The sequence below is a fragment of the Schistocerca cancellata genome, chromosome 2 (assembly GCF_023864275.1).
Source record: "Schistocerca cancellata isolate TAMUIC-IGC-003103 chromosome 2, iqSchCanc2.1, whole genome shotgun sequence".
In the NCBI taxonomy this organism is placed as follows: Eukaryota; Metazoa; Arthropoda; class Insecta; order Orthoptera; family Acrididae; genus Schistocerca; species Schistocerca cancellata.
In genome coordinates, this window is record NC_064627.1 from 357,726,617 (window position 1) to 357,753,534 (window position 26,918).

Genomic DNA, 26,918 nt, shown 5'->3' on the forward strand with positions numbered 1-26,918 from the left:
TCTTGTTTTACCTGCGAATAGTGCGCGTGTGGTCTGTGCCGTTGTGTACCGTTACACGTGGCATTCAGTGCGGAGTCCAGTCTGACAGGCGCTCTGCACTAGGTGTCAACGCCGTGTAGTAAACGATTTTCCTTTTAAAGTGTTTCACAGAGCACTTGCGTGTGGAATTGTTGAAATTCACTATGCACCAGTGATGATACATTTCGTATGGAGGGATAGCTCGGCCTCTGGAAATTAGTCTGTTATCGCTTTACATCGTTGCGAGTATATCACTTGCAGTGAAGCTACTTGAGTGTTTCGTCACGACAGGGGCACAAATACGGAACATAGAGCAAAAAATATTGCGGCCCAGTTCGGTGGTCTTGATGTAAAGATGCCGTTGACAGTAAATAGATCAGGACTATCAGCTCACTGAATGATATTTCCGCTTTCTAAAATGTTCAGCAGGCAGTGTTTGATCCAACATTGACAAATTTTATTAACAATTGTGCAGCTATAGGAGTTGAACTTTAATTGGTTCAGTCGGAGCTTAAGCCAAGATTCCGTGATTTATTATTCTTAAGGTCCATTTTTCTAAGCCAGTGAAGCATGTATGTTAAAAAAAAAGTTAAGTTCTTTTTTAACTGCTAATCTTGACTCGAGCGTAACTGAGTAATTCCCATATAGTGTAATATGAGAAACTATAATGGATTAGCTTAATGCTTATGCCACAAACTAGTAATGTGTGGCCATTTTCATTTCCTTAGATTTAAAACGTCACACACATTTCCAAAGGAACTTAGTTTATTTGCAGAAATACAAAATCAAAAAAGTTGACACACAGTTTGTTTGGCTGTAATTGCCAGTAAGTAAATTTGTAAATAAAACATTACAGATCACATAGTAAATGCAGTTGCATCTGCATTTAAAGTGTATACTGAAATGTTTGTACCTCTCATATAATCTTCCAGAGAGAAAATTTACAGTCAGATCTATATGTCTTTTAAAAACTGTTGAAGCATTATCAGTGCACATGCATGATAGTTTGCATAAAAGACACATAGGAGGTTATAGACTGAGAACCACCGATTAAATTGATAGTATCCAAATGAATATTATTTAAATACATTATAATGTTTTAAACTACCAAAGATATGGATGATGAGCCTCAGTCCCTCGAATATGAAGAAGATTGCTACTATGCATACATATCAGGATCGGGAACACCAAGTTTTGATCATAATTGGCCAGATGATGTAGATTCAAGTACTTTCTGTATTGTTGATGAACATGATGAATCATCCCTGGAAACAGAGTCATGTAGTGTGGAAACGGAGTTTCAGAAAAAGCCACATAATGTCAAAGTAACATTTCAAGATATTTCAAAGCCCTATCTTGCTCGTGTCAGCAGCCCCAAAAACTACAGGCGTTTTCTGCAACTTGTGAAAGGTATTCAGTTTTTATAATGTAGCATTAATCTTTGAGTGTGTGAAAGAGAATTTAAAAAAAGAAAATGCTGCAACATCTGCTTTCAATCTTGTCCATACTTACTTAGCAATCTGTATGTCAGACAGTGTTCAGTAATTCGTGCATATAGCATATTTCCATGCCAACCTAAATTTTTCTCACCGCATTTAAATGGGAACTGTATTTATTTTAAAATTATTTTATTATCATATGTTGTTTCATTTCACTCGGTTAATTTGCATCCTAATGGGATTGTAATTTTTCATAATAAAGAAAAATTGTCATTTATTAATTATGACTTTTGCTATTAATACAAAATGTTTCTTGCAAGTAATAACACGTGGAAGAGATGTTTGTCTCTAAACTGCGGGATATTAGAGGTACTGACTGTGCTCCATATTTTTAGTTCACTGTAGCAGATTGAAATGAAAGTACATGTTACTAGTCAAGAGCTATATACCTCCATTGATGTTAAAATGAACTGGACACAGATACAAAACACACGTTGAAGGTGCAACAATGTGGCAGTGACAACTAAGTTCTTGAAAATTACTCATATTTCTCATGTGTAATAATAGAAATTTAGCTAAATATATTGCCTGGTCCTGGTTACTAGCATAATGCTGTTCCCAGCTGTTCATTGTTTAGGGCAAAAGACACAGATGTTAATATCAGTTTTTATTGCCAAATATTTAGGTCACTGTGCAAGCCACTACAAACACTTGAGACTCAGAAATTGAGCATACTCATTCTTGTTGTCCATAGAAATATAATCTCCCACACATAATGTGTCTGGTTCACTTCAGCACATTCAGCTAGAGGCCCAGAAGAATGCAGCATACAGTGTGGATATTTGGCCATTCTAATTGTCATGTGTTCTCACACAGTTTTGAGTGAATGGCAGTTTGTTAGAGGTGATCAAATGAAAAATTAGTCGTGCAATGACTACATGACTATAGATGAGATTTCTGCCAGTAAGCAGTCACAAATTTACTTAAACTTAAGATTTGTTTATAGCACTACGCTGAACATGTTGATTTTTGCCATCAGTTTCACAGTGTCTCTTAGTTTACGAATCATCTTCTATATGTCTAATAATAATAATACCTTTATGCTGTGTAGGAAACATGTAGGGTTTCTTTACATTTATGTAATCCAAGGTAGATCGATGAAGTTGCGATAAATATTCCTCCTCATGTGCGTGCATAAATATTGGATTCACGTGCACTAATTACAGCTCATATAGCTTCTATAAATGATAGCAAAGTTTCCCTTGAGTGGTTACAATATTCGATCCGCATTAGTGTTTTGTGCTGGTATTTTTTGCATTATCTTAATAGCATCTGATATAATGAAACAATTGTATGAACTGTCAGAAGTAAATGACCTGTGGAAAGGTTACAGTAGCACATTTCCCTTTGTTTTGCAGACAGTTCAGCACTGGCAGTCTTCTTTAATTTTCACTTGGAAAAGTTGATTTCTTAACTGTATCTCTTTCAGCGGGAGATTTAAAGAGCAGATACGAAAAAAGTAGAATAATGTTACACCTTTTTATTTTTATTACCTGTATATGGTTGTTGTTGTTGTTGTAGAACAGGGCAGGAATATTTGCAGGCATTTTCATGTGTTACTTTCTCCATGTGCATGATAATTTTAAACCATATCTAAAATGATGGCTTCCGTGTAAATAATTTTACATGAGTGACAGCTAAAATCTTTACAAGTAAGATAATTTAAAATATTCTCTTCTGTTTACAGCTGAGGAGGCCCCTACTGACGTCTCACCCGATTCTGGTATCAATGAACTTCAGGGTTTGAGTCCTGAGGAACAAGAGAGACAGAAACAGGAATGGCAGCAGGAGCTTGTAAAGGTATCTCTCTCTAATGTGCAAGTAAGCTTCAACAGAAGCAGTTTAGTATTTACCGCACTAGACAAAACATGATTGCAGTATGTCTAATGACCTCATTGTTATCAGGATGTTTCTTCAGATAGAGGTGCATCATAAAGCATAATGAGATCATCATAAGAGAGAAAATCTGAATTATGAACATATCAAAACATGCAGTTCTGCTAGTTGGGTGTAATTTTCAGCCAGTTCAGATATTACATGGCATCATTACAGCCAGCCTGGAGATGAGATCAACAGAACAGAAGAATGAGTTAGATAAGGTGATAATTCACCAGAAGTATGTTCCACTATGTGGGGAGGTGTTAAAATTGTTAAACTGTGAGGAGAAGGAAATGTGTTGTCAGTATTCTGTATTCAAAATATCTTCAGTTAGTTTTGACTGCCACAGTTGTCCAACAACTCAGTCAAATTAGTATGAGTGTAGTGCTCAAAATTAATGTTTAAAGACAAAAACCATATAAAATCAGTATCCTGAAAGGAAAACATTGAAGGTTATCAGTAGCTTCATTGGGCAACTTGAGGGTTTGATGAACCCAAGGTGAGCTATAAGAAAATTGCTCAAAAGAAGAATGTTTATTTATTGAGTCAAATAAAATTTTTGCTGAGTGTGTTGATACAGTGAAAAAATATGTAATGTATTATGTGGCCCACTATCAAACAGAAAGCAGTCACATATGGGAGTAGCTGTGCTGCTGATATAATACCAGAAGCATGCTGGTCTCTGATTGGGAGACAGTGAGGCAGTTCACATAATTGAAGTACTCAACGTGCTATTGGAAGCTGTTCCGCAGTAGTAGTGTCAATGTTGGAGTGGAAATGCTGGTGATACATCAGTGAGACAAAACGAATATTTGTATTCAGAAGCAGAGACCCTTCAAAAGGTACTGGGATAAAGATACACGGGAGATTTTTTTTTGTTGATGACAAGAGTGCTGCTCTAAATAAGGTGTGTTCTCTTAGAAGCACAGCAATTGCATTTGAACATAAATAATAATCTGAGTTTCTCTCTTTTGGAAGAAAGTGAGATGTATTGTTTTCCTTATTTCTTTATAAAATAAAGGACAAAATGCAAATTGTGCAATGCACTATAGAAAGAAAATGTTGTGAATAATGAAATGGACCTGGAAGAAATATTTAATTTGTTTATTTGATTTGCTTAAATTGTATCAGAGTTATTTATTTACATACATTTTGTATTACAGTTTAATTCATAATATCATAAAAATATTATTAGTAGTGAAAAGATGACCTGAACCAATTGTAGGGACATCTGAGGTAGACAGAAGATGAGCAGGAGTTCAGAATTTCATTGAGATGGTTATTGCATTGAAATTGACTGGTCATATAAACACACTGACTCCTACATATTTGACTAAGCTGCCTAGTGGAAGGTGGATGCATGAATAAGTAGCAGGAAAAACTTAGCAGCTTTAATATTCCAAAATCCTTGACCCACCAGTGGACAAAACTGTCTGCCACTGTTTCTAAAGACACTACTTAATTAAACCCAGTGTGTAGACACATCTGTGTTCATATACTGTGAGGGTACCAGATGTTTCTTTACAGTTGAAAAGTGTGTGAAGTCCCACATTCTGGACATTCTTTCAGGAAATTAAGTTAATTACTAAAATGTAAAGATCACAGACACATAATTACTAACAAATCTTGGTGTTTTTTAGCTTTCAGTGTGGTAATTTTTCCTTTATAACCATACAAGTTAAATAGTAAGTTATTTGAGAAAAAATATTAAACAGATATTAATTAGGAAAATTAGTATCAGAGTTACGGAACAAGATAAATGCATTTAAAAACAAACATTCTGTTAACACTCGTAATGGAGAAACAGCTTGTCTCGAAAAATTTTCAATTATATCACTCTTCAGTACTTACTAAATTGTTTCCTTTACCATCCAGACATCCACATTTTGAAGACTCTTTAACTTCTGCCTTTATTTTAGAGGCATGTTCCTCTTGTCTCGCTAAAAGACTGGAACAATTAGGAAAATGAAAGACTAGGGTGTTGGTTGGAATTGCAGAATGTCTCGGCCTCTTCTCAGGTTGGTTTCAGAAGGGAAAAGGTGCAATTGACAATATTGTCCTTTTGTCATCTGGCACTTGCAATCATTTCTCTCTTTGAGAGAGTTAGCAAGCCATGTTCCTGGATATCAAAGGAGCATATGACCAAGTAAATGTGGACATTTTACTATACAAACTAATGGCATTAGGCTTCATGGAAAAAGATGTTTGCAGAATTGACTGTGTGATTATGGAAAATAAAATTTGACTTTTCCTTTGCAGTGGCTAAACTGTTCTGCTACAAGGAACGATCCAGAGTGTTTAACACTATGTAGTCGCTGCATCAGTGAAAAGCTGGCGATGAGTTAACAACTTGTAAGCTTTGACAGATAAATCTTATCTTATTGTGTTTTCTAAGCCTTCATATCCATGCTTTCCTGATGATACCCACGCCTTCCTGAAGATACTTCTACATCACTGATGCCTAGCATCAGAGAAGTCCTTATATTTAGTAATTGTTTTTGATTCATAGTTTTCATGGGTTCCTCACATGAAGACCAAAATTATCGATCTTGAAAAGGCATCAAATATCGTCTGGTCTCCCAGGTTTGGCTTGTCTTGCACCCTACCACCACTGATTCTACAAGATTCCATACAGTTTGGACTATGATTTTTGGCAGTCCACAGTGGGTGCAAGGATAGCCTGTGGAAATTATACATACTTAAGTTTAGATGTATTCGTCAGTGATTGGATGCTGTGGTCTCAACCTCCACAAATTCTGTCTTAATTTAAGCTACAGAAATGCCATTATATATTCAGAGACAGCTACTGGCAGGCAAATTCTTACATACAGAAACACTTATTTCAAAAAACCATCTGATCACAAAACCCAAATTGTCATCTTGATTTACCAAAATAGTATAGCAGTTCATGCTCTACGTATTTCAAACCTTGTCACCTGACCACAAAAATCCTCGTAGCATAAGCACTTTATAACTATATGTACAAATACTTGGTCCTCTCCCCACAAAGTGATTATATACATCTAGTCAGCACACCAACAATTGAAAGTCTGTTGTTTTGTGTTGTTATAATTTACCACACCATCGCTGCATTAAAATCAATCCAATCTCATACTGTGACCACACAGTGTCTGCAGAAGGTAACATTAACTACATACTGTTGACATGCACAAAGTCAGAAAGAAACAGGCTACTGAAAGTAGAATTTATGCACAAGTGCTGTTATTTACAAAGAGTTCACAAAATTTTTACAAGCCAACAAGGAATCCTTATATATTAAATGCCCTGCTCGGAATTATGCTAGCAGTTATTGTGAAATGAACTGTGTGTAAAAATTGTATTTAGCAGTTCCATCACTATTATTTATTGTTATTATGTTCTCTTTTCATATCCTTTATTTTTCTACCAAATAATTATTTTTGATAAATCTGCACTTCCATACTGTTGTTTACCATTCTATTCCTCTCTTCATATTATTTCCATCAAAATTTTTGCCTTTAGTTTACCAGAAAGCCCATTGTTAAACTGGTGATTTTTATTAATTTTGTATTGTGTGTTTTAATTAAATGTATTTCATAAAAATGTCAATGGTTGTACCTTTTAAGAGGACAAATTACAGATAATTGTCAGATCAGGGGAAGGTAGCTCCCAGTATGATGTCAAGTAAAACCTTGTGATATTCTAATAAGGCTAGTGGATGATGTTGCTTTTCTTTTGGGTTGGTTAGCGGTATATGCCACACACTTGGAAAGATTACTGTTCAGCTTGTGTAGAAGGGCCATGGCTCAAGTTTAAATAACTTGTATAACATGCATTGAAATGAGAACTACTGACAATGTGATTTACAACAGAGGACATTGCATAAAAAGATGTCAGTGGTTGTACCTTTTAAGAGGACAAATAACAGATATTTGTCAGAAGCCAAATAAACAATGTTAATAAATGAGTCATTTTGTGTGGAATTGTGAAGCTCCCAAAAATCATGCGTGTGCTAGCCATGAACTTAAATACACACAGTTCATTAGCCCATCCGAAGGTGAGAAAAGTTACCTGAAACTAGTTAGTAATTTTTTGTTTGTTCGTACGTATGCATTAAAAACAACTTTCATCACCAAATAACACTATCAGAATATCCCAGAAGACAAGATCATACAATACCATAACTCAAGGTTGTTAGTTTTGAATGCTTATGATGTCTAGTTAAAAAAAATACCTCCATAAATGTCAGACGTCTGTCAAACAAAAGCAAATGTGGTGAAAAGTTTTCTTGACTGACAAGTGCTTAAAATTGAAGCTGGAACAACAGTGTGTCAGACAAGAAATCCAGCGCATACCCTGCCATTTGCAGGATTGCCAGCTGCTGGCAGGCTTAAAAATCAAGATGTGTGATGTTTTTCAAAATTCACTGTTACATTTGAATGCCAGAATTTTTGTTCTATATAAAAAGATAATTCGGTTATGTCAGTAGAAACTAAAGTACATTAAACATTAAAAGAATCTGAATACCATCTGAAGGTGGATCATAGATTCTGAATTGCAGTGTGATTAAATAATGAAAAGCAAGAATACAGAGTACAAATACAATTTAAAAAAATTGTATCAATCTGATTATTTATTCCTATCAATCGAATGAAGTCACAGATGTGAGACAATACAACAATGTGTTTATGCACAAATAAGTCCTTATACCTAAATAGTGAACCTTTTGTGAATATATTGATGCCTAGGATTATAAAAAATTTCTGTGTCCAATTTAGTATTCAGGCGATCTAGGTGAAAAATATGCAAGTACATAATCTCCTTTAGTGAGGTAGAACAATTATTTGAAAATGTTAGTGATGTTCTTCATTTTCAGGTTGAAGAGGAAATTCAGACTCTCCGCCATGTCTTGGCATCAAAAATAAAACATTCTCAAGAACTTAAACGTAAACTTGGAATAAGTGTGTGGAAGGAATTTCAAGATGATATGTCACAGAGCATTCGAAATGTGAAGGAATCAAATATGTGAGTATACAGGTTGAAAATGACTAATTTGTTCACATTTGCTGGTGTACCTATTTACTGATTATTTTATGATGACAGATACACTTTTTAAACTTTGAAATGTAGTTTATTAGCAGATTATTAATTCTCATGCACTCTAGTACAGGCTATACACTGGCTTTGTCTTTGTAAATATTCTGTAGAGCATGTGCTTGAGTATCTGAGGTGACTGCCAATAGATGTTACTTTAATATATATCATATCATAAATAGATGCATGATTGATTAGTTACTACAGAATTACTTAATTATTAGAATCATAATTAAGGGCAATACCCTTAATTTATGTTAGCTTCCTTTGTGTTTCCAATTCTATAACTTTAGGTAGTGAGTTCATAAAGTTCACAAATAATTACTGCCAAGGAAAAGGCCTTCTTAACAAATGAATGTTGTGTACAGTCTATTTCAAATTCCAAACATATCTGGTAAACTTTAATATTTTTCTCATTATTAATAGACGCATATACATTAGAACACATGCCCTGTCTCATTTTATAAGGTAATGTAAAGACGGAAGTTCATTTTTAGAACTGTTCACTAACCATTGCTTCAGCATGTTTAACCTAAATGTGGCTTATTTATGTACAGTATTATTCAGAAAGAGGGAGCCAAAAAGTAAAGCTTGATAATTCTTTATTGAACCGATGTACAAAAACTGTAATGGTACAGAACCACAAATTAAACTTACTTTCAGTAAATTTTGGTTGATATGTGCCATACCATGTTACTTACTCATGTCCAACTAGTGGTCCACATCTCTCCATGTGGGGTTCCCATATTACACGGTATCAGATATGTCGTGTAGGACATGCACATTTTCAGACTTCATTTACTGTGGGTTTACAAGAAAGGTGAGTTAGTAACATAGGCAGAGGTGTTAAAACTAGCAGTGATGGAGGCAGAATAAAATCCTAATCTCCTACGTGACTGGTCCAGTACTACTCCGGTATTGGTAAACATCGGGGTGGGAACATGGTCGTATTAAACTGCTGTATTAGACGTTATAAGCTGAATGGCTACCATGTATAGTTAGTAGTGGGTTATGATAAGAAAAAAAGAGCCCCCTCATTGTGCAGAACGTGCCTCAAATCTGTAAGTTCTGATGACTGACAGTCATGATCAGGTGGAAAGCTGCCTTATCACTGAAATTTAATGTAATCAGCTAGCCTGAGTTCTAAAGTGCTTTACAAATCGTGAAGTATTTTGTCATGCCTACTGATCCACATATGAGCACAAACTGCAGTCTGTGTTGTGTAAAGATTCATGATTGAGTACCTTATTTAGTAGATTGCTCAGTATTAATTGTTGGAAAATTTGGGATGGGACATAAGGTGTATATGATATGCCAGTTGTCATAAAGTAAACCAGTACTTACTAATGACTGGGTGAATAGAGGGTGAATAAAAAATTGGAAATTTTACTGTGGTTTCATGTAAAGACCTCCTTCAGATTTAAGAAGACAAACTCAAATTTGCTGTCTTCTTAAGGTGCTGCCTGTCACCCTCCAGCAAGGGTTACAGACAATTGAAATACATTTCTTATCTTTTAAGAAATTTGTCTGCAGGTCTTTTTAATCTGAGATGACACCATACTTTGTACTTGTATTTCATTGCAGGATTATTTTGTGTTAATAATGCCATCATTTTAAATTACCTAACCCAAAAATTATAGTCTTCTCCAAAACTGCTGTAATTATATTTCTATACCTAAATAAAAATATCATTGAAGACATTAAAAAAATAAGGAACAAAATCACACTCACAGGAGGTGAAATTATTGATAGATTGTTACTGATAATAAGAGTAGCCACCCCATGAACCATGGACCTTGCCGTTGGTGGGGAGGCTTGCGTGCCTCAGCGATACAGATAGCCGTACCCTAGGTACAACCACAACGGAGGGGTATCTGTTGAGAGGCCAGACAAACGTGTGGTTCCTGAAGAGGGGCAACAGCCTTTTCAGTAGTTGCAAGGGCAACAGTCTGGATGATTGACTGATCTGGCCTTGTAACAATAACCAAAACGGCCTTGCTGTGCTGGTACTGCGAACGGCTGAAAGCAAGGGGAAACTACGGCCGTAATTTTTCCCGAGGGCATGCAGCTTTACTGTATGATTAAATGATGATGACGTCCTCTTGGGTAAAATATTCCGGAGGTAAAATAGTCCCCCATTCGGATCTCCGGGCGGGGACTACTCAAGAGGATGTCGTTATCAGGAGAAAGGAAACTGGCATTCTACGGATCGGAGCGTGGAATGTCAGATCCCTTAATCGGGCAGGTAGGTTAGAAAATTTAAAAAGGGAAATGGATAGGTTGAAGTTAGATATAGTGGGAATTAGTGAAGTTCGGTGGCAGGAGGAACAAGACTTCTGGTCAGGTGACTACAGGGTTATAAACACAGTCAAATAGGGGTAATGCAGGAGTAGGTATAATAATGAATAGGAAAATAGGAATGCGGGTAAGCTACTACAAACAGCATAGTGAACGCATTATTGTGGCCAAGATAGATACGAAGCCCACACCTACTACAGTAGTACAAGTTTATATGCCAACTAGCTCTGCAGATGATGAAGAAATTGAAGAAATGTATGATGAAATAAAAGAAATTATTCAGATAGTGAAGGGAGACGAAAATTTAATAGTCATGGGTGACTGGAATTCGAGTGTAGGAAAAGGGAGAGAAGGAAACGTAGTAGGTGAATATGGATTGGGGCTAAGAAATGAAAGAAGAAGCCGCCTGGTAGAATTTTGCACAGAGCACAACTTAATCATAGCTAACACTTGGTTTAAGAATCATGATAGAAGGTTGTATACATGGAAGAACCCTGGAGATACTAAAAGGTATCAGATTGATTATATAATGGTAAGACAGAGATTTAGGAACCAGGTTTTAAACTGTAAGACATTGCCAGGGGCAGTTGTGGACTCTGACCACAATCTATTGGTTATGACATGTAGATTAAAACTGAAGAAACTGCAAAAAGGTGGGAATTTAAGGAGATGGGACCTGGATAAACTGAAAGAACCAGAGGTTGTACAGTTTCAGGGAGAGCATAAGGGAACAATTGACAGGAATGGGGGAAAGAAATACAGTAGAAGAAGAATGGGTAGCTTTGAGGGATGAAGTAGTGAAGGCAGCAGAGGATCAAGTAGGTAAAAAGACGAGGGCTAGTAGAAATCCTTGGGTAACAGAAGAAATATTGAATTTAATTGATGAAAGGAGAAAATATAAAAATGCAGTAAATGAAGCAGGCCAAACGGAATACAAGCGTCTCAAAAATGAGATCGACAGGAAGTGCAAAAAGGCTAAGCAGGGATGGCTAGAGGACAAATGTAAGGATGTAGAGGCTTATCTCACTAGGGGTAAGATAGATACTGCCTACAGGAAAATTAAAGAGACCTTTGGAGATAAGAGAACCACTTGTATGAACATAAAGAGCTCAGATGGAAACCCAGTTCTAATCAAAGAAGGGAAAGCAGAAAGGTGGAAGGAATATATAGAGGGTCTATACAAGGGCGATGCATTTGAGGACAATATTATGGAAATGGAAGAGGATGTAGATGAAGATGAAATGGGAGATACGACACTGCGTGAAGAGTTTGACAGAGCACTGGAAGACCTGAGTCGAAACAAGGCCCCCGGAGTGGACTCCATTCCATTGGAACTACTGACGGCCTTGGGAGAGCCAGTCCTGACAAAACTCTACCATCTGGTGAGCAAGATGTATGTGACAGGCGAAATACCCTCAGACTTCAAGAAGAATATAATAATTCCAATCCCAAAGAAAGCAGGTGTTGACAGATGTGAAAATTACCAAACAACCATATTAATAAGCCACAGCTGCAAAATACTGACACGAATTCTTTACAGACGAATGGAAAAACTAGTAGAAGCCGACCTCGGGGAAGATGAGTTTGGATTCCGTAGAAATACTGGAACACGTGAGGCAATACTGACCTTACGACTTATCTTAGAAGAAAGATTAAGGAAAGGCAAACCTACGTTTCTAGCATTTGTAGACTTAGAGAAAGCTTTTGACAATGTTGACTGGAATACTCTCTTTCAAATTCTAAAGGTGGCAGGGGTAAAATACATGGAGCGAAAGGCTATTTACAATTTGTACAGAAACCAGATGGCAGTTATAAGAGTTGAGGGGCATGAAAGGGAAGCAGTGGTTGGGAAGGGAGTGAGACAGGGTTGTAGCCTATCCCCAGTGTTATTCAATCTGTATATTGAGCAAGCAGTAAAGGAAACAAAAGAAAAATCCGGCGTAGGTATTAAAATCCATGGAGAAGAAATAAAAACTTTGAGGTTCGCCGATGACATTGTAATTCTGTCAGAGACAGCAAAGGACTTGGAAAAGCAGTTGAACGGAATGGATGGTGTCTTGAAGGGAGGATATAAGATGAACATCAACAAAAGCAAAACGAGGATAATGGTATGTAGTCGAATTAAGTCGGGTGATGTTGAGGGTATTAGATTAGGAAATGAGACACTTAAAGTAGTAAAGGAGTTTTGCTATTTGGGGAGCAAAATAACTGATGATGGTCGAAGTAGAGAGGATATAAAATGTAGACTGGCAATGGCAAGGAAAGTGTTTCTGAAGAAGAGAAATTTGTTAACATCGAGTATAGATTTAAGTGTCAGGAAGTCATTTCTGAAAGTATTTGTATGGAGTGTAGCCATGTATGGAAGTGAAACATGGACGGTAAATAGTTTGGACAAGAAGAGAATAGAAGCTTTCGAAATGTGGTGCTACAGAAGAATGTTGAAGATTAGATGGGTAGATCACATAACTAATGAGGAAGTATTGAATAGGATTGGGGAGAAGAAGTTTGTGGCACAACTTGACTAGAAGAAGGGATCGGTTGGTAGGACATATTCTGAGGCATCAAGGGATCACCAATTTAGTATTTGAGGGCAGCGTGGAGGGTAAAAATCGTAGGGGGAGACCAAGAGATGAATACACTAAGCAGATTCAGAAGGATGTAGGTTGCAGTAGATACTGGGAGATGAAGAAGCTTGCACAGGATAGAGTAGCATGGAGAGCTGCATCAAACCAGTCTCAGGACTGAAGACCGAGTCCAAGTCCCAAACTTTAGATCAGGACATTCCTTCTTTAATAAGAAACAGAAGAAAGAAGGAATTTTTTTTAAAAAATGGCACTTGTATGAAAACCTCTTAACAATTGGGCAATAGGCCTTTCTATAAACAGTACACTTACTTTGTCTGTAACACGTGAGATCGGGAATTCATGGCAACATGTTGTACTCACTAATGGTAAACCTATGAATTGTTTTAAGGACCACTGCATTTTTTCATGTAAGGAAAGTTGTATGTGTTATGTTTATAAACGATTTTCAATTTACAATGGGTATCACTGTTTTTGAGATAGACAGCTGGTAGTTTGCTGTTCAGTTAGGTAACAATGATACCATTTACTGATGGTTGTAATTTTGCATGGGTGTACACGGCAAAAGCAACTGACATCTGTAATTAACAGTGTACATAAATCCGATCACAAGAAACACGAAGAGAAACCTAACGTTCTATGACACTTGTAGCGGTCATTTATTCACCTTTAGCACTTAAGCAATGTTATGTTCTTCCTTTTTATTGCTCATATTTGCTTTTTAAATTAGTGTAGTTTAGTTTTTCTTGCTTGTGTGTTCATAATCTATGCTTTTCATTGAGGACTTTTAAGTATTTGCTCAGTGTCAGTTTCTTTCGGTAAATTTGGCTTGCACAATTGCTGAGGCAAAATGTGATGGTGTGGAGGGATAAAGGGCTTCCTGCTGTTAAACTGTACTGCAAATTTGAGAAGAATCATGTTTCTTACAGCTTTTTCATGTACTATACTTGGGTGTGCCTTGTTGGTTCATAGATCAATAACATATGAATTGTTGACCTATCATTGCCATTTCCTAACATAATTTTCAGTGTAGAATCTACGGAAATGATAGGAAGGGGCTGTGTGTGTGTGTGTGTGTGTGTGTGTGTGTGTGTGTGTGTGTGTGTGTGTGTGTGTGTGTGTGTTTTTCATCTTGGTTAACTGTTAAATCTTTTGCTAATAGCTTTGAATGTGAAAGAGCATTGTAGTATCCAAAGCAGTACACTGGGTCCATTCATAGTGTGACTGCCTTAGAGTTGAAGCAAGTGTGTAAATCAGTTTGTACTTTGTATTTTGTTGTTGGTAATTAGGGGTTCTGTGCAATTAGATATGTTTCATGAAGCAAGTTCTGTAGTACATACATTAAAAAAAAAAGTTTTTCATCATCCCAGTTTCCAGTACTCATGAAGATAGACATTGACTGTGGATATTGTATCACAGACACAATCCCTTTGACTGTTCAGAGATGTCACTAAGCACTCCCAAAGATGTAGTAAACAACCATGCATGAACAGCGCCTATTAGACGGAAGGGGTCCGACAGCCAATCAGTTGGTCATTCCACCAGAAAGGAGGTACACAGCTCATGTTGTCTGTAGTTCAACCATGCCTAGAGGGTCAATACCGCGGTTTGATCATGTCCGCATTGTTACTTTGTGCCAGGAAGGGCTCTCAACAAGGGAAGTGTCCAGGCACCTCGGAGTGAACCAAAGCAGTGTTGTTCGGACATGGAGGAGATACAGAGAGACAGGAACTGTCGATTCCATGCCTCACTCAGGCTGCCCACAGGCTACTACTGCAGTAGATGACAGCTACCTACGGGTTAACCCTGACGGCAACGCCGCCATATTGAATAATGCTTTTCGTGCAGCCACAGGACATTTTGTTAGGACTCAAACTGTGTGCAATAGGCTGCGTGATGCACAACTTCACTCCCTACATCCATGGCAAGTCCATCTTTGCAACCACAACACCATGCAGTCTGGTACAGATGGGCCCAACAACATGCCGAATGGACCGCTAAGGACTGGAATCACGTTCTCCTATGAGTGTCGCATATGCCTTCCACCAGACAATTGTCAGAGACGTGTTTGGAGGCAACCTGGTCAGCCTGAACGCCTTAGACACACTGTCCAGTGAGTGCAGCAAGGTGGAGGTCCCCTGCTGTTTTGGGGTGGCATTATGTGGGGCCACCGTATGCTGCTGGTGGTCATGGAAGGCACTGTAATGGCTGTACGATACATGAATGCCATCCTCCGACCAATAGTGCAACCATATCAGCAGCATATTTGTAAAGCATTTGTCTTCATGGACAGCAATTCACGCCCTCATCGTGCACATCTTGTGAATGACTTCTTCAGGATAACGACTTCGCTCGAACAGTGTGCCCAGCTTGTTCTCCAGACATGAACCCTATCGAATATGCCTGGGATAGATTGAAAAGTGCTGTTCATGGACGACGTGACCCACCAACCACACTGAGGGATATACGCTGAATCGCCGTTAAGAGTGAGACAATCGGGCCCAACAGTGCCTTGATGAACTTGTGGATAGTATGCCACGACATATACAGGCATGCATCAATGCAAGAGGATGTCTTACTGGGTGTTAGAGGCACTGGTGTTTACAGCAATCTGGACCACTATCTCAGGTCATCTTGCTGTATGGTGGTACAACATGCAATGTGTGATTTTCATGAACATTAAAAAGGGCGGAAATGACGTTTATGTTGCTCTCTATTCCTTTTCTGTATGTGTTCTGAAACTCTTGGATCCGAGAGAGACTCTTTTTTGATGTGTGTACATGGTATCATCCCTAAGTAGCACAAGGGGACTATGAAAGGAATTATTTATAGATACTATTTTATACAGAAGGAAGAAGCAATTTCTCTCAAGTTTTTTCTTTAAAGACTGCAATGATCTTTAATCCATATTAATATATAAAAAGGAAATATTGTCTCAAAAAAATCTCAATGTTTGTGACTGATTTACTTCAAATTCTGACACAATACTCTAATAAACATTCGGACGGACATAGGCTATATTGTTCTTTAAAAAATAGTGTAAAAGTTTTCTGTTAAAACCAACTGCAAGAAAGAAAATGCTGCACTATGCTTTGAAAGTGTATTTTCTTTTTCACAGTTGTTGTAACTACAATAGCAGAGTGTATAAACCATTAGACAAATTTTTCCACCATACTTTTTGCTTTTCTGTATAAAATTCTAAACAAAAATTATGTACACAACTATGTGCTGTTTTGATCTCTTCCTTTGCCAGTTTTAACAGAAAACCTATATGTTAATAATGTTGTATTTGTACCTTACGGGTTTTTGAAAAGAATACTACTACGCAATCTGAATCATCCAAAACTTTGTAACGCGACCCATTCCCAGATTAAAACTATGCAAAGTAATGATGTCATTGAAGGTGCTCTCCTCACAGAGCCAGCAGATAAAGAAGTCTATCTCATACTCTGTATATTGATGTCCCAACCAGTTTACCCCTCCAGGTTTCGTTTGCAGTAACAATAAGGAAAGCTCAAGATCCAACATTCAATCACGCTGGAGTTTATTTATGATCAGTGTTTTACCATTGTCAGTTATATCTGATCTTTAACTAACTCCTGACACACAGTATCCCAAAAATTAAAACTATACAATATTGGGGCATGTGCTAAATATTTTTTAAACAACAATTAATACATAACAATAACCTATATTAGATATACTGTTTTGTTTTCTTCTTCACAGTCAGTGTTAACTGTAATAGTGGGGCATTTAAACAATTAGACAAATTTTTGCATAGTCATTTGTATGTTGCTCTTTCATGAACTGGTGGTGCAAAAAACCATTTCATACTCTTACCACACAGTATTCAAAAAATGAAATATGTTGTATATTATGAAGTCTTATATCATATACAAATAAAAACAGGGACTTAAAAACCCAAACAAAGGAGTCTTTTTATTCAGGTGCTATATGATTTATTATAATTTGAAAATGGTGAAGGAGCAGAAATTTGTCCCCTGCAAAATTCCCAGGTATATCACAGATTAGAATATACTGAGCATCCAATTACCATGCATATTTAGCAGATGGGAAGCATTGCCGAGTTAGCTAGTTTTCTCATAAAGGTGAATGATGAAAATAACTACTTACTTTCTGGTTTTGAGAAAATGAAAAAGAGTAACGGGACTCACTTTTTTTTAATGATGGGAAAGACTTCAAAATAAACTGTAGGGAAGGAAGTTTTGGGGGTGTTTCAAATTGTCATGTAAAACAAGAATGGAAATTATGAATGGAGAAATATGTAAAATAAGGGAAACAGAGGATCAATGTGTGAAAACAGCATTTACGCTAGCTTACGGGCAATAGCTTTTTTGGGGATGTGGAATTAGTCAAGGTTTATATTAGCAAAAGGTAAGCAGGGAAACAACAATCAAAAACTTAATCTGTACGCAGTGCAGGCCATAAACTTACATGATGATGATGATGATGATGATGATGATGATGATAGCATAGATGAAACAAAACACTGCAGATAACTTTAATTTTTACTAATGAAACAGGTCCAAATAATATCATTTCAAGTAAATAAAAGCAAACAGCATACTTATTATACTTGTCCCCCTCTTTTTTTAGTATTGGGGAAAATGGCTGCAAGGAAGTGATGTAAGAAAAACAAAGTTGCTGTAGATATTTGCTGTTTTCTCTCCTCAGCATACTGTTTGCGACCCCCCTAGCCAATCTACTTTAATCACTTGTTCTCTTTAATGATTGTAACTTCAATTATTTTTAAAAATTGTATTTCCTAGGCATGTATAATTTGACAGTAACCAGAAAACTTGTTATTGTAGAAATTAATAGCTTGTCTCCAAATAATTTCTGAATTGCTTTCAGCACCACAGCTGTCAGGACTCTTGACAGCCCCCCACCCCCCACCCTTTTGCCTCCCTTGCATAATGACTAAGTTTTTCAGTAATCTCTGACATTTTAGTAGGTTGTTCTCCTTAAGGTTGAGTTTTGATTATTAGCAGCAATGACTTAGTTGATGTCTCAAGAATTTATACACTAATAAAATGTGGTTCTTATGTGGTGGTTGTAGCAGTAGTAATGTAGTCATGGTAATTTGTTTGTGGACATTACTCCATTGTTTTTCTCAATTATTACTTCAATTTTATGTTGGTCATTACCGGAGGAAATCTTTTCTTGTATCCATCTCTAAATTCAGTTTTTTGCTTATATTACCTCTCCGGAAAAGTGTTTTTTTTGGTTGTGGTGGTATTTTTATTATTACAAGCCAAGATCATAAAAGTGTAAATTGCGTAGAATATCATCTACAGTGACAATGCTATAAACTTGTTTTCTCAGAGTGATATCCTACACTTCTTGTTTACTTGACTGAGAATTTTGGTGAAAGTAATTTATGCAACTGTGCAGTTCATAATGGTGAAGTTATTGTAATTCACAATATTGCATTTGACAAATGTTCCAAGTCATCTGCAGATTACTTTTATACATCTTCTTCCTGATATTGAATTTCCTTTTTCCATTGCTGGTAACATGTACAGTCACATGCAAAACCTGCACTACACATTAATTTTTCAGGAAAAGTCATATGATGAAAGAAGCATTGTATAATAATTTATTAATGGAGTAGTGGAATGAATTGCATGTTTGTCACCCTTGTCTTAGTCAGACACAAAGAAATTAATGGTATTAGTTGCCAGTAGGCATTGATTAAAATCAATTGGGAAAGTGGTCATCGCAGCTGCATGGCTACCCTAGCAAGCTTCCTGTCAGGCCCAAATTCTCAACTTAGGCAAACACTACTAATGTAATGCCCCTTGCCTATTATTCTTATTACTCACAGCATTTCACAGATTTCCATTAAGAGTTTGAGAACTGTGTGCATCCACACTGAAGCGATCAGTTGATAATTATATACGTTTCTTATTTGTATGCTGCTGTAGTCACATTCTTCCTATGGGACAGATGTGGTGTCTTGAATGAGTTTTGATAATTAGAGGTTCTACACACTCCAATCACATTAATATGGCCACTGGCTCCATTAGACATCAACATGCCATAACCGCTCACAGCAGCAGATGGCAGCACTAGCAGTGGTGGGTACATAAAGCATGTCAGAGGATGCGGGAAACAGTGCAGTCATTGTCGTAATGCAGAAATGGGGCGATTTCTTATGTTCAGAACAGCACCATCATTGGCTTTTGGACCAAGGGTGGAAGTATTTCCGGAACAGCTATGTTTGTAAATTGTTGGCATCCCGCCATGGTTAAAGTATACTGTGCACGGCAAAATGGTGCCATGCAAAACCAATGCCAAGGCAGCTTTGGTGTACCACAGGCCATAGGTGACAGGGGTGAATGATGGCTGCGGAGACATGTATAGGGAAATAGATGTGCAACTGTTGAACCGTGGGGCCGCCAACAGTATCTCCTCAGCAACCATTCAGTGAATGAATGTTACCGCACGTTGACCTCCGCAAGCATGCACCTGGCTGGTGCGCCAATGCTGACTGCTGTTAAATTGGATGTCCACTGAGCAGCAACAGGTGACCTTTCCAGATGGAGCATGTTTTACACTCCATCAGACATACGGCTGTTGGAGTGTCTAGCACAAACCATCTGAAAGCTAACACCCTGCAACAGTTGGTGGAAGAGTCCAGGCCAGAGGAGGAAGTTTCATGTTCTGGGGGATTCCATGGGTGATCTTGTAATTCTGGAAGGCACAGTGGATCAACAATAGTATACATCTATTCTACATCTACATCCATACTCCGCAAACCACCTGACGGTGTGTGGCGGAGTGTACCTTGAGTACCTCTATCGGTTCTCCCTTCTATTCCAGTCCCGTATTGTCCGTGGAAAGGAGGATTGTCGGTATGCCTCTGTGTGGGCTCTAATCTCTCTCTGATTTTATCCTCATGGTCTCTTCGCGAGATATACGTAGGAGGGAGCAATATACCGCTCGACTCTTCGGTGAAGGTATGTTCTTGAAACTTTGACAAAAGCCCGTACCGAGCTACTGAGCGTCTCTCCTGCAGAGTCTTCCACTGGAGTTTATCTATCATCTCCGTAACGCTTTCGCGATTACTAAATGATCCTGTAACGAAGCGCGCTGCTCTCCGTTGGATCTTCTCTATATCTTTTATCAACCCTATCTGGTACGGATCCCACACTGCTGAGCAGTATTCAAGCGGTGGGCAAACAAGCGTATTGTAACCTACTTCCTTTGTTTTCGGATTGCATTTCCTTAGGATTCTTCCAATAAATCTGTCTGGCATCTGCTTTACCGACGATCAACATTATATGATCATTCCATTTTAAATCACTCCTAATGCGTACTCCGAGATAATTTATGGTATTAACTGCTTCCAGTTGCTGACCTGCTATTTTGTAGCTAAATGATAAAACAACCTCTCGATACACCACAGCATCATCTGCAAAAAGCCTCAGTGAACTTCCAATGTCATCCACCAGGTCATTTATGTATATTGTGAATAGCAACGGTCCTATGACACTCCCCTGCGGCACACCTGATATCACTCTTACTTCGGAAGACTTCTCTCCATTGAGAATGACATGTTGCATCCTGTTATCTAGAAACTCCTCAATCCAATCACACAATTGGTCTGATAGTCCATATGCTCTTACTTTGTTCATTAAACGACTGTGGGGAACTGTATCGAACGCCTTGCGGAAGTCAAGAAACACGGCATCTACCATTCTTAAGGACCATGTCCACTTCCACATGCATTTTGTTTTTCCTCGACTTGATGACATTGGACATCAGGACAATACAATGTGTTGCATAGCTCCAGTCTCTGTTGGTCCATTATGGCCAGGGGACACCGGCTGATACATACTTCTCAATTCAATAAACTTTACCAACAGCCATATACTTTAGGTTATTTTATTTTATGTCGAATGCTACCAGTTGAACCAGTGTCGCCCTTTCTTATGAATCAGTTGCATAACGATTCGGATTCATGGTTCCAGTCTTATGGCACCATGCAATAAGCTTTTTGGTACGATAAAGGCATATGTGGCCTCAAGATGGCAAAATGAATTGCTGAAACTGGTAGTGTTCAATATAAAATAAAATAACCTAAAGTGTATATGGCTGTTGGTAAAATTTATGGAATTGAGAAAAATGTTTGAGAATCTGTGGGACAACCTCAGACTATTCATGCCATGGATCCTATCCAAGAAACTTAGCACAGCTGGCCACAGTACTGGACTCATCATGGCTCCACATCCCTAATGGTACCTTCCAGAATATCATTGACACCCTTCCTACATGTCTCACAGTGCCCCACACTGCAAAAGGTGAGTATTTTGACAGGTGGTCACGTTTGTGTTTGGACAGTGGATAAGGATGCTGAATCTCCCTTATTTCTCTGACTTAAATTAAAGTGCCTTTGTTTATCTCATTAAAGAAAGCCACACGGCATAGACTCTTGGCTTGAAATTGTGTACAACAGTAATGGATGTAGGCCAGTAGGGAAATTTTTGTCATTCTGTGCACTCGTGTGGCCTAATTACCTAGAAATGTGTTCAGAGCGTAATCTGAAATTCAAATTACTTTGTTCATCTGCCCATAGTCAAAAAATAAAAAACACTAAATATTCATTACTAAAACAAACATTAAAGATCAGTTCATACAGCATAATGTGCAGTGTGCTACCTTCTGAGACAGGAAGGTAGGCCACTTCCATATAGAATGTGTGCAATGGATTAATGTGGTGGGATGCTACCTAGGCCAGCCTGAGGGTGGTTTTCAGCTGTTTCCAAATTTCATTTAGGCAAATTCTGGGCTGGTCCCTAGCTTGTGCCTCAGAGAATACGATACACAAACAGTTAATTTACACAGAGAACAAAATTTACATGATTCACAGACTGATGGAGTGATCCCTTAGGTTGCATTGACAGTTGGGACATTAGGAAGTCCATCTGATCACATAGTTAAATAATACTGCTAAATTCCCAAAAAGCAGACCCTGTGCTAGAGAGGATAAATGCTAGGGGGAAAAAGAGAAAGAAGAAAACAAAGATCAATCAATTTTTTTCCTTAGCTGACTTTCTAGACTTTTTAAATTAATGTGACATAACAAAGAATTATGCTTACTGTCCCAAAATACACTTCATGTGTTTCAGATGGTACCATAATAAAGAAACATGACATTTTTTGGTACCTCCACCCCCTGTGTTGTGAAATACTTTCTATTTGTAAGTAGAATATCCAGAACCTGATTGTCATACTTGTCATTAAGACTGTTTCCTTTTAAATAAGACTGATGGTAATATTATGATGGAAACAGAAAGAATACAGACTTGTTACCACCCATCTGCAGATGAATGGTAGGTGGTGCAACCTTAGACCAGATAACTTTACTAGCTTTTTGCTTTCATGCATCTTTTGGATGTATTTGCAGACTCCAAAGCTGTAAGAGGAATGAAAGCTCAAAATTGCTATTCGATTTGCAGGCAAGTGATCACCTGTCCTCCTGTCTTGTACATTGAGGGAACTTTGTTAAAATAGAGGTAAATATTAGCAAGGAATGAAAATAACATTTCAGAGAAAATACCACATAGATTATGGACACACATTCAGTTTTGTGTTCTGCACTCCTTACTTGCTTATTTTTATTTTTATTGTAACAGTTATCAGAATGTTGAAGACAAACTAGGGAAGTTCAGCAGGGCTGTTACAGAAGCACCATTGTAAGTACTGTAAATGCTACTTTCATGATGCACACTTTCCTATTTTTAGTTGTTTGCTGTAATGTGATCAGTTGGAAACTGAATTAGTTTGGAACTGAGAAATAATACCTATTGAAATCAATTTGTTTTTATGTTTCAAGAGACTGATGGCATAATTTCTGATTCAAAACTTACCAATTTTGAATTGGAATTTGTCGCTACACATACCTTCATCATGCCTATCCATGTTTGCATATATAAAGTGTTTATTTCATAGAAAAAGTTGTGTATGAGACTGTAAACAGTTAAAGATGATTTAAATGGGAGTAAACCCCATTAATATTTTGGAGAGATTACTCAAAGCACTTTTGTACGTATTTCAATGTGCAACTTACGATCCAAGTGGTTTGGTAATACATTATCTGTTGACTACAAATATTAATAAGATGTTCTCATGTAGTATCTCATAAGCTGACTTCATGGTAACTGTTGAGCTTTATTTGTAGGGACATACACTGATAATTAATTTTAGTTACTAGGTGTGTTTATTGCCTCATGTTTTAGGTTGATTTATCCTTCATCATTGCTATTGCAGTTTAAGCAGTCAACAATTTGCTGTTACAGAGACATAAGTTGTGACATTTTGGTGGCTCTTGATGTCCTGTTCCTTCAGTCACTTGTCATTTTCCTCAATGTTTGATGTTTCCTCTGGTTCAAAAAATGGCTCTGAGCACTATGGGACTCAACTGCTGAGGTCATTAGTCCCCTAGAACTTAGAACTAGTTAAACCTAACTAACCTAAGGACATCACACACATCCATGCCCGAGGCAGGATTCGAACCTGCGACCGTAGCGGTCTCGCGGTTCCAGACTGCAGCGCCAGAACCGCGCGGCCACTTCGGCCGGCTATGTTTCCTCTGTTGCGGGTGTTTGTCATGTAATGTATCCTTGCCAGAGTAGCCAGTGTTCCCTCACCCTGCCTCCTTAGATTGCTGCCATCACCTAGAGACTTGCTATGAAAGCCCAGTGTGATTCACATTGAGTTTTTGTGATGGCTCTTTAATGACAACCAGTTTAGATGAGTACAGCAATTTACCCTTCATTGTTTGATGTCTTCATAATGTCATTCTAAATTCCTATATCTCTGTGCTGAAAATTTGTTTTCGAAAAATGTACACCTTCAGTGCATGGTTCCTCATCTCTTCTGTACTATTTCATGTTGTAGGAATCTCAGTCCACAAACTTTACCATAAGTGTAGCTATGAAACAATCTGATTTACTTTCATACATGAAATTCCTTCAGTTTTGTATGTTTCTAATGTTTGCTTTATGTGCTTGTAGACATGACATTAGTGCTACTTCTGTGTTAAGTGAATGCTTCATTTTTAAAATGTTTACTTCAGATGCAACATTAAAAATTGTAATTATACTTAGCTATCTAAATTATTTTACCTTTTACTCTAACAGTTTATCCTGTGAGAAGATAGGTAATACTAATTTTTCTTTAAAGATTAGTTACATATCATTTCAGTCCAGTTATCAATAAATTTTTTCTTTGTTGAAATTCAGAATGTCTAAATAATTTACTATAACATTTAATTCACATTGATAAACGAAGATGACTTCTCAACAAGTAACTGTGTGTGTGTGTGTGTGTGTGTGTGTGTGTGTGTGTGTATGTGTGTGTTTTATGATTTATTACATTTGTCTCCATGCATAGCAAGTAGTTATGATGAACTTAGCTTCATAATGCACATTTGGTCATTGGCTGTTCTTCATTCTTTTGCTTCTAGGTATCAGAAGACTGAATCTGTGATTAAAACTACAGCTGAAAAAACTACTACTCTTCTAGGTGGTTTAGGCTCCAGTGTAACAACAAAAATTGGGCAGCTGAAAAATTCAGATTCTTTTCGCTCTTTAGAAGAGAAGGTTGGGTCAGCATATGAAAATGTGAAGGTTGGTGCAAAAGTGTCTAATGAGATCCTACTGAACAGCAGCATACAAACTATATTCTTTAAAATATTTAACTGTTGTTTGTATTTAAAACAAGTAAATTCCATAGTAATATGCCAGAGTATTTGATAAGATGGAATGAAGTAAGAAACTTTTCAATATTCATTTACAGACAAAAGTGGTGACTTCACGCTCCAACTCAACTCAGAGTTTTGATGAGGCTCTGAGAGAGGCAGAGGCAAACCGAAGACCCAGTAACAGTGCTTCAACACCTGCTACAACACCAACCATACCAGAAGAGAAGCCACTCTCCTAGAGGAATAACTTGTTTGGCTGCAAAAACTGGGTTTAGTTAGGCATCTTACCTCTTGATGTGGAATGGTTAATTCAGTTCAGCTTAAAATGCAATGGGTATATTGTGGATTGGTACAGCTTTACTGCAGACTGAAGTTATGGTTACTTATTAATTATTACATTAAATGTAGCTATACATATTTTTATAATACAATATTTAATGGTATCTTTTGCCTATAACATTTCATAATAAACTGTTTGACTAAACTGTCCACTCCAGGTGTTACGAGAACTTCAGAGGCATGCTTATTGAAATAAGATGTCGTTTACAATTTGTATTCAGCAATCACTTTAAAGTTTTTTCATGAAAAGAAAGGATCAACTCTCCAACTTGGGAAAATAGCCATATTGCTAACTCTCTTGTATAGAATGTTTAAGAGGCATGCTAATTAATTATTGGAAGTGGCTTTCATGTGTTGTCACAGCACTAGAGTTCAGCATTATTTAACTTGAACGCTTTTTGTGAGAAAATGATGGCTTGGCTGTGTTGTAACGACAGCTTATGTTTCTGTTACACTGCTTTGCATGTAAACTACTGAATATGTAATTAATGGAAGCTTTCATATTCAAGGCTGTGCCTGTAACTGAAAATTTAAAATTTTGAACAGTCAGTTCTCTGCGTAACAGTGTCATTCAGATAATTCTTATTCTGCAAGATTTACTACATAATACAATAACACACTTAAAATGAGAAACATCTGTTGTTCATCATAGCTGAAATGTGTGCAGTAAGGAAGACTACTAGACAGTTTGATATTTCAGGTATTATCTTCACATATATAGTAGTGCCAACAACAAACTTTTTTTCCACTCATTTGTGCTACTTCCTGCCTTCTGGTGTTGGTCATCTCTCACCCACATTTATGATGCGGTCACTCTCTCTCTCTCTCTCTCTCTCTCTGATAACCATCTCTTTAAGTTGTTAAAACTTAAATTGTTTTCCATACTGATTCATCTGTAGCCATCTGGGAAATAATTCACTATAATATTGATTGTATTTTAAGTGATATAGGGGCTTGTTCTATGGCAGCAACTATTGTGATCTGTTCTGGACAAAGGAACCATATTGTTTTTGCATTAAATTGCAATTACTCATCTCCATCCACCTTGGCCTTGCTGTAATATTTTCAAAAAATCTCATACTAAATTACTGTCAAATTTTTGAAAAGAAATGTTTTCTATTTGATAGTATTAATGTATATTTTAAGAAAATAATCAGTGTAACTAGATATTAAAAAGTTTATTGCACATTTTGATTGTTAAAATATTCTAATGTTTTGTCTGTCACATTGATTATAATAAATAACTTTTTGTTACATGAAAAGTAATATTTTCCTTATTAACTTTTTCTTTTTTATGTAATGTGTAACTTCAATGTAATCATGCCATCTCAAGTCTTGATATCAAATTCTATTTACAGAAAAACATATTTCGTGTATGAAAATGATGTAACATGCTAGTCACACACATGTAATGAAAAATCTTGACTGTTTATTTATTATTATGAGAATTTTTGGAGATCACATAATTATAAATATAATTAAATCATTCACTCATTGTTA

General features: G+C 37.1%; 1 protein-coding gene across 2 annotated transcripts; it reads left to right on the forward strand.

Moving 5' to 3' along the window:
* On the forward strand, positions 1-26,918 carry LOC126161746 (tumor protein D54-like). Of its 2 annotated transcripts, XM_049917786.1 has the most exons (6): positions 1-1,428; positions 3,205-3,317; positions 8,251-8,399; positions 23,011-23,070; positions 24,843-25,005; positions 25,175-26,918. In XM_049917786.1, the coding sequence occupies exons 1-6, from the start codon at positions 1,134-1,136 to the stop codon at positions 25,316-25,318; spliced, it is 924 nt and encodes a 307-aa protein (XP_049773743.1). In that variant the 5' UTR covers positions 1-1,133; the 3' UTR covers positions 25,319-26,918. The 2 variants fall into 2 exon arrangements, with proteins under 2 accessions (XP_049773743.1, XP_049773744.1); XM_049917787.1 differs by lacking the exon at positions 23,011-23,070 and having other exon boundaries at positions 5-1,428.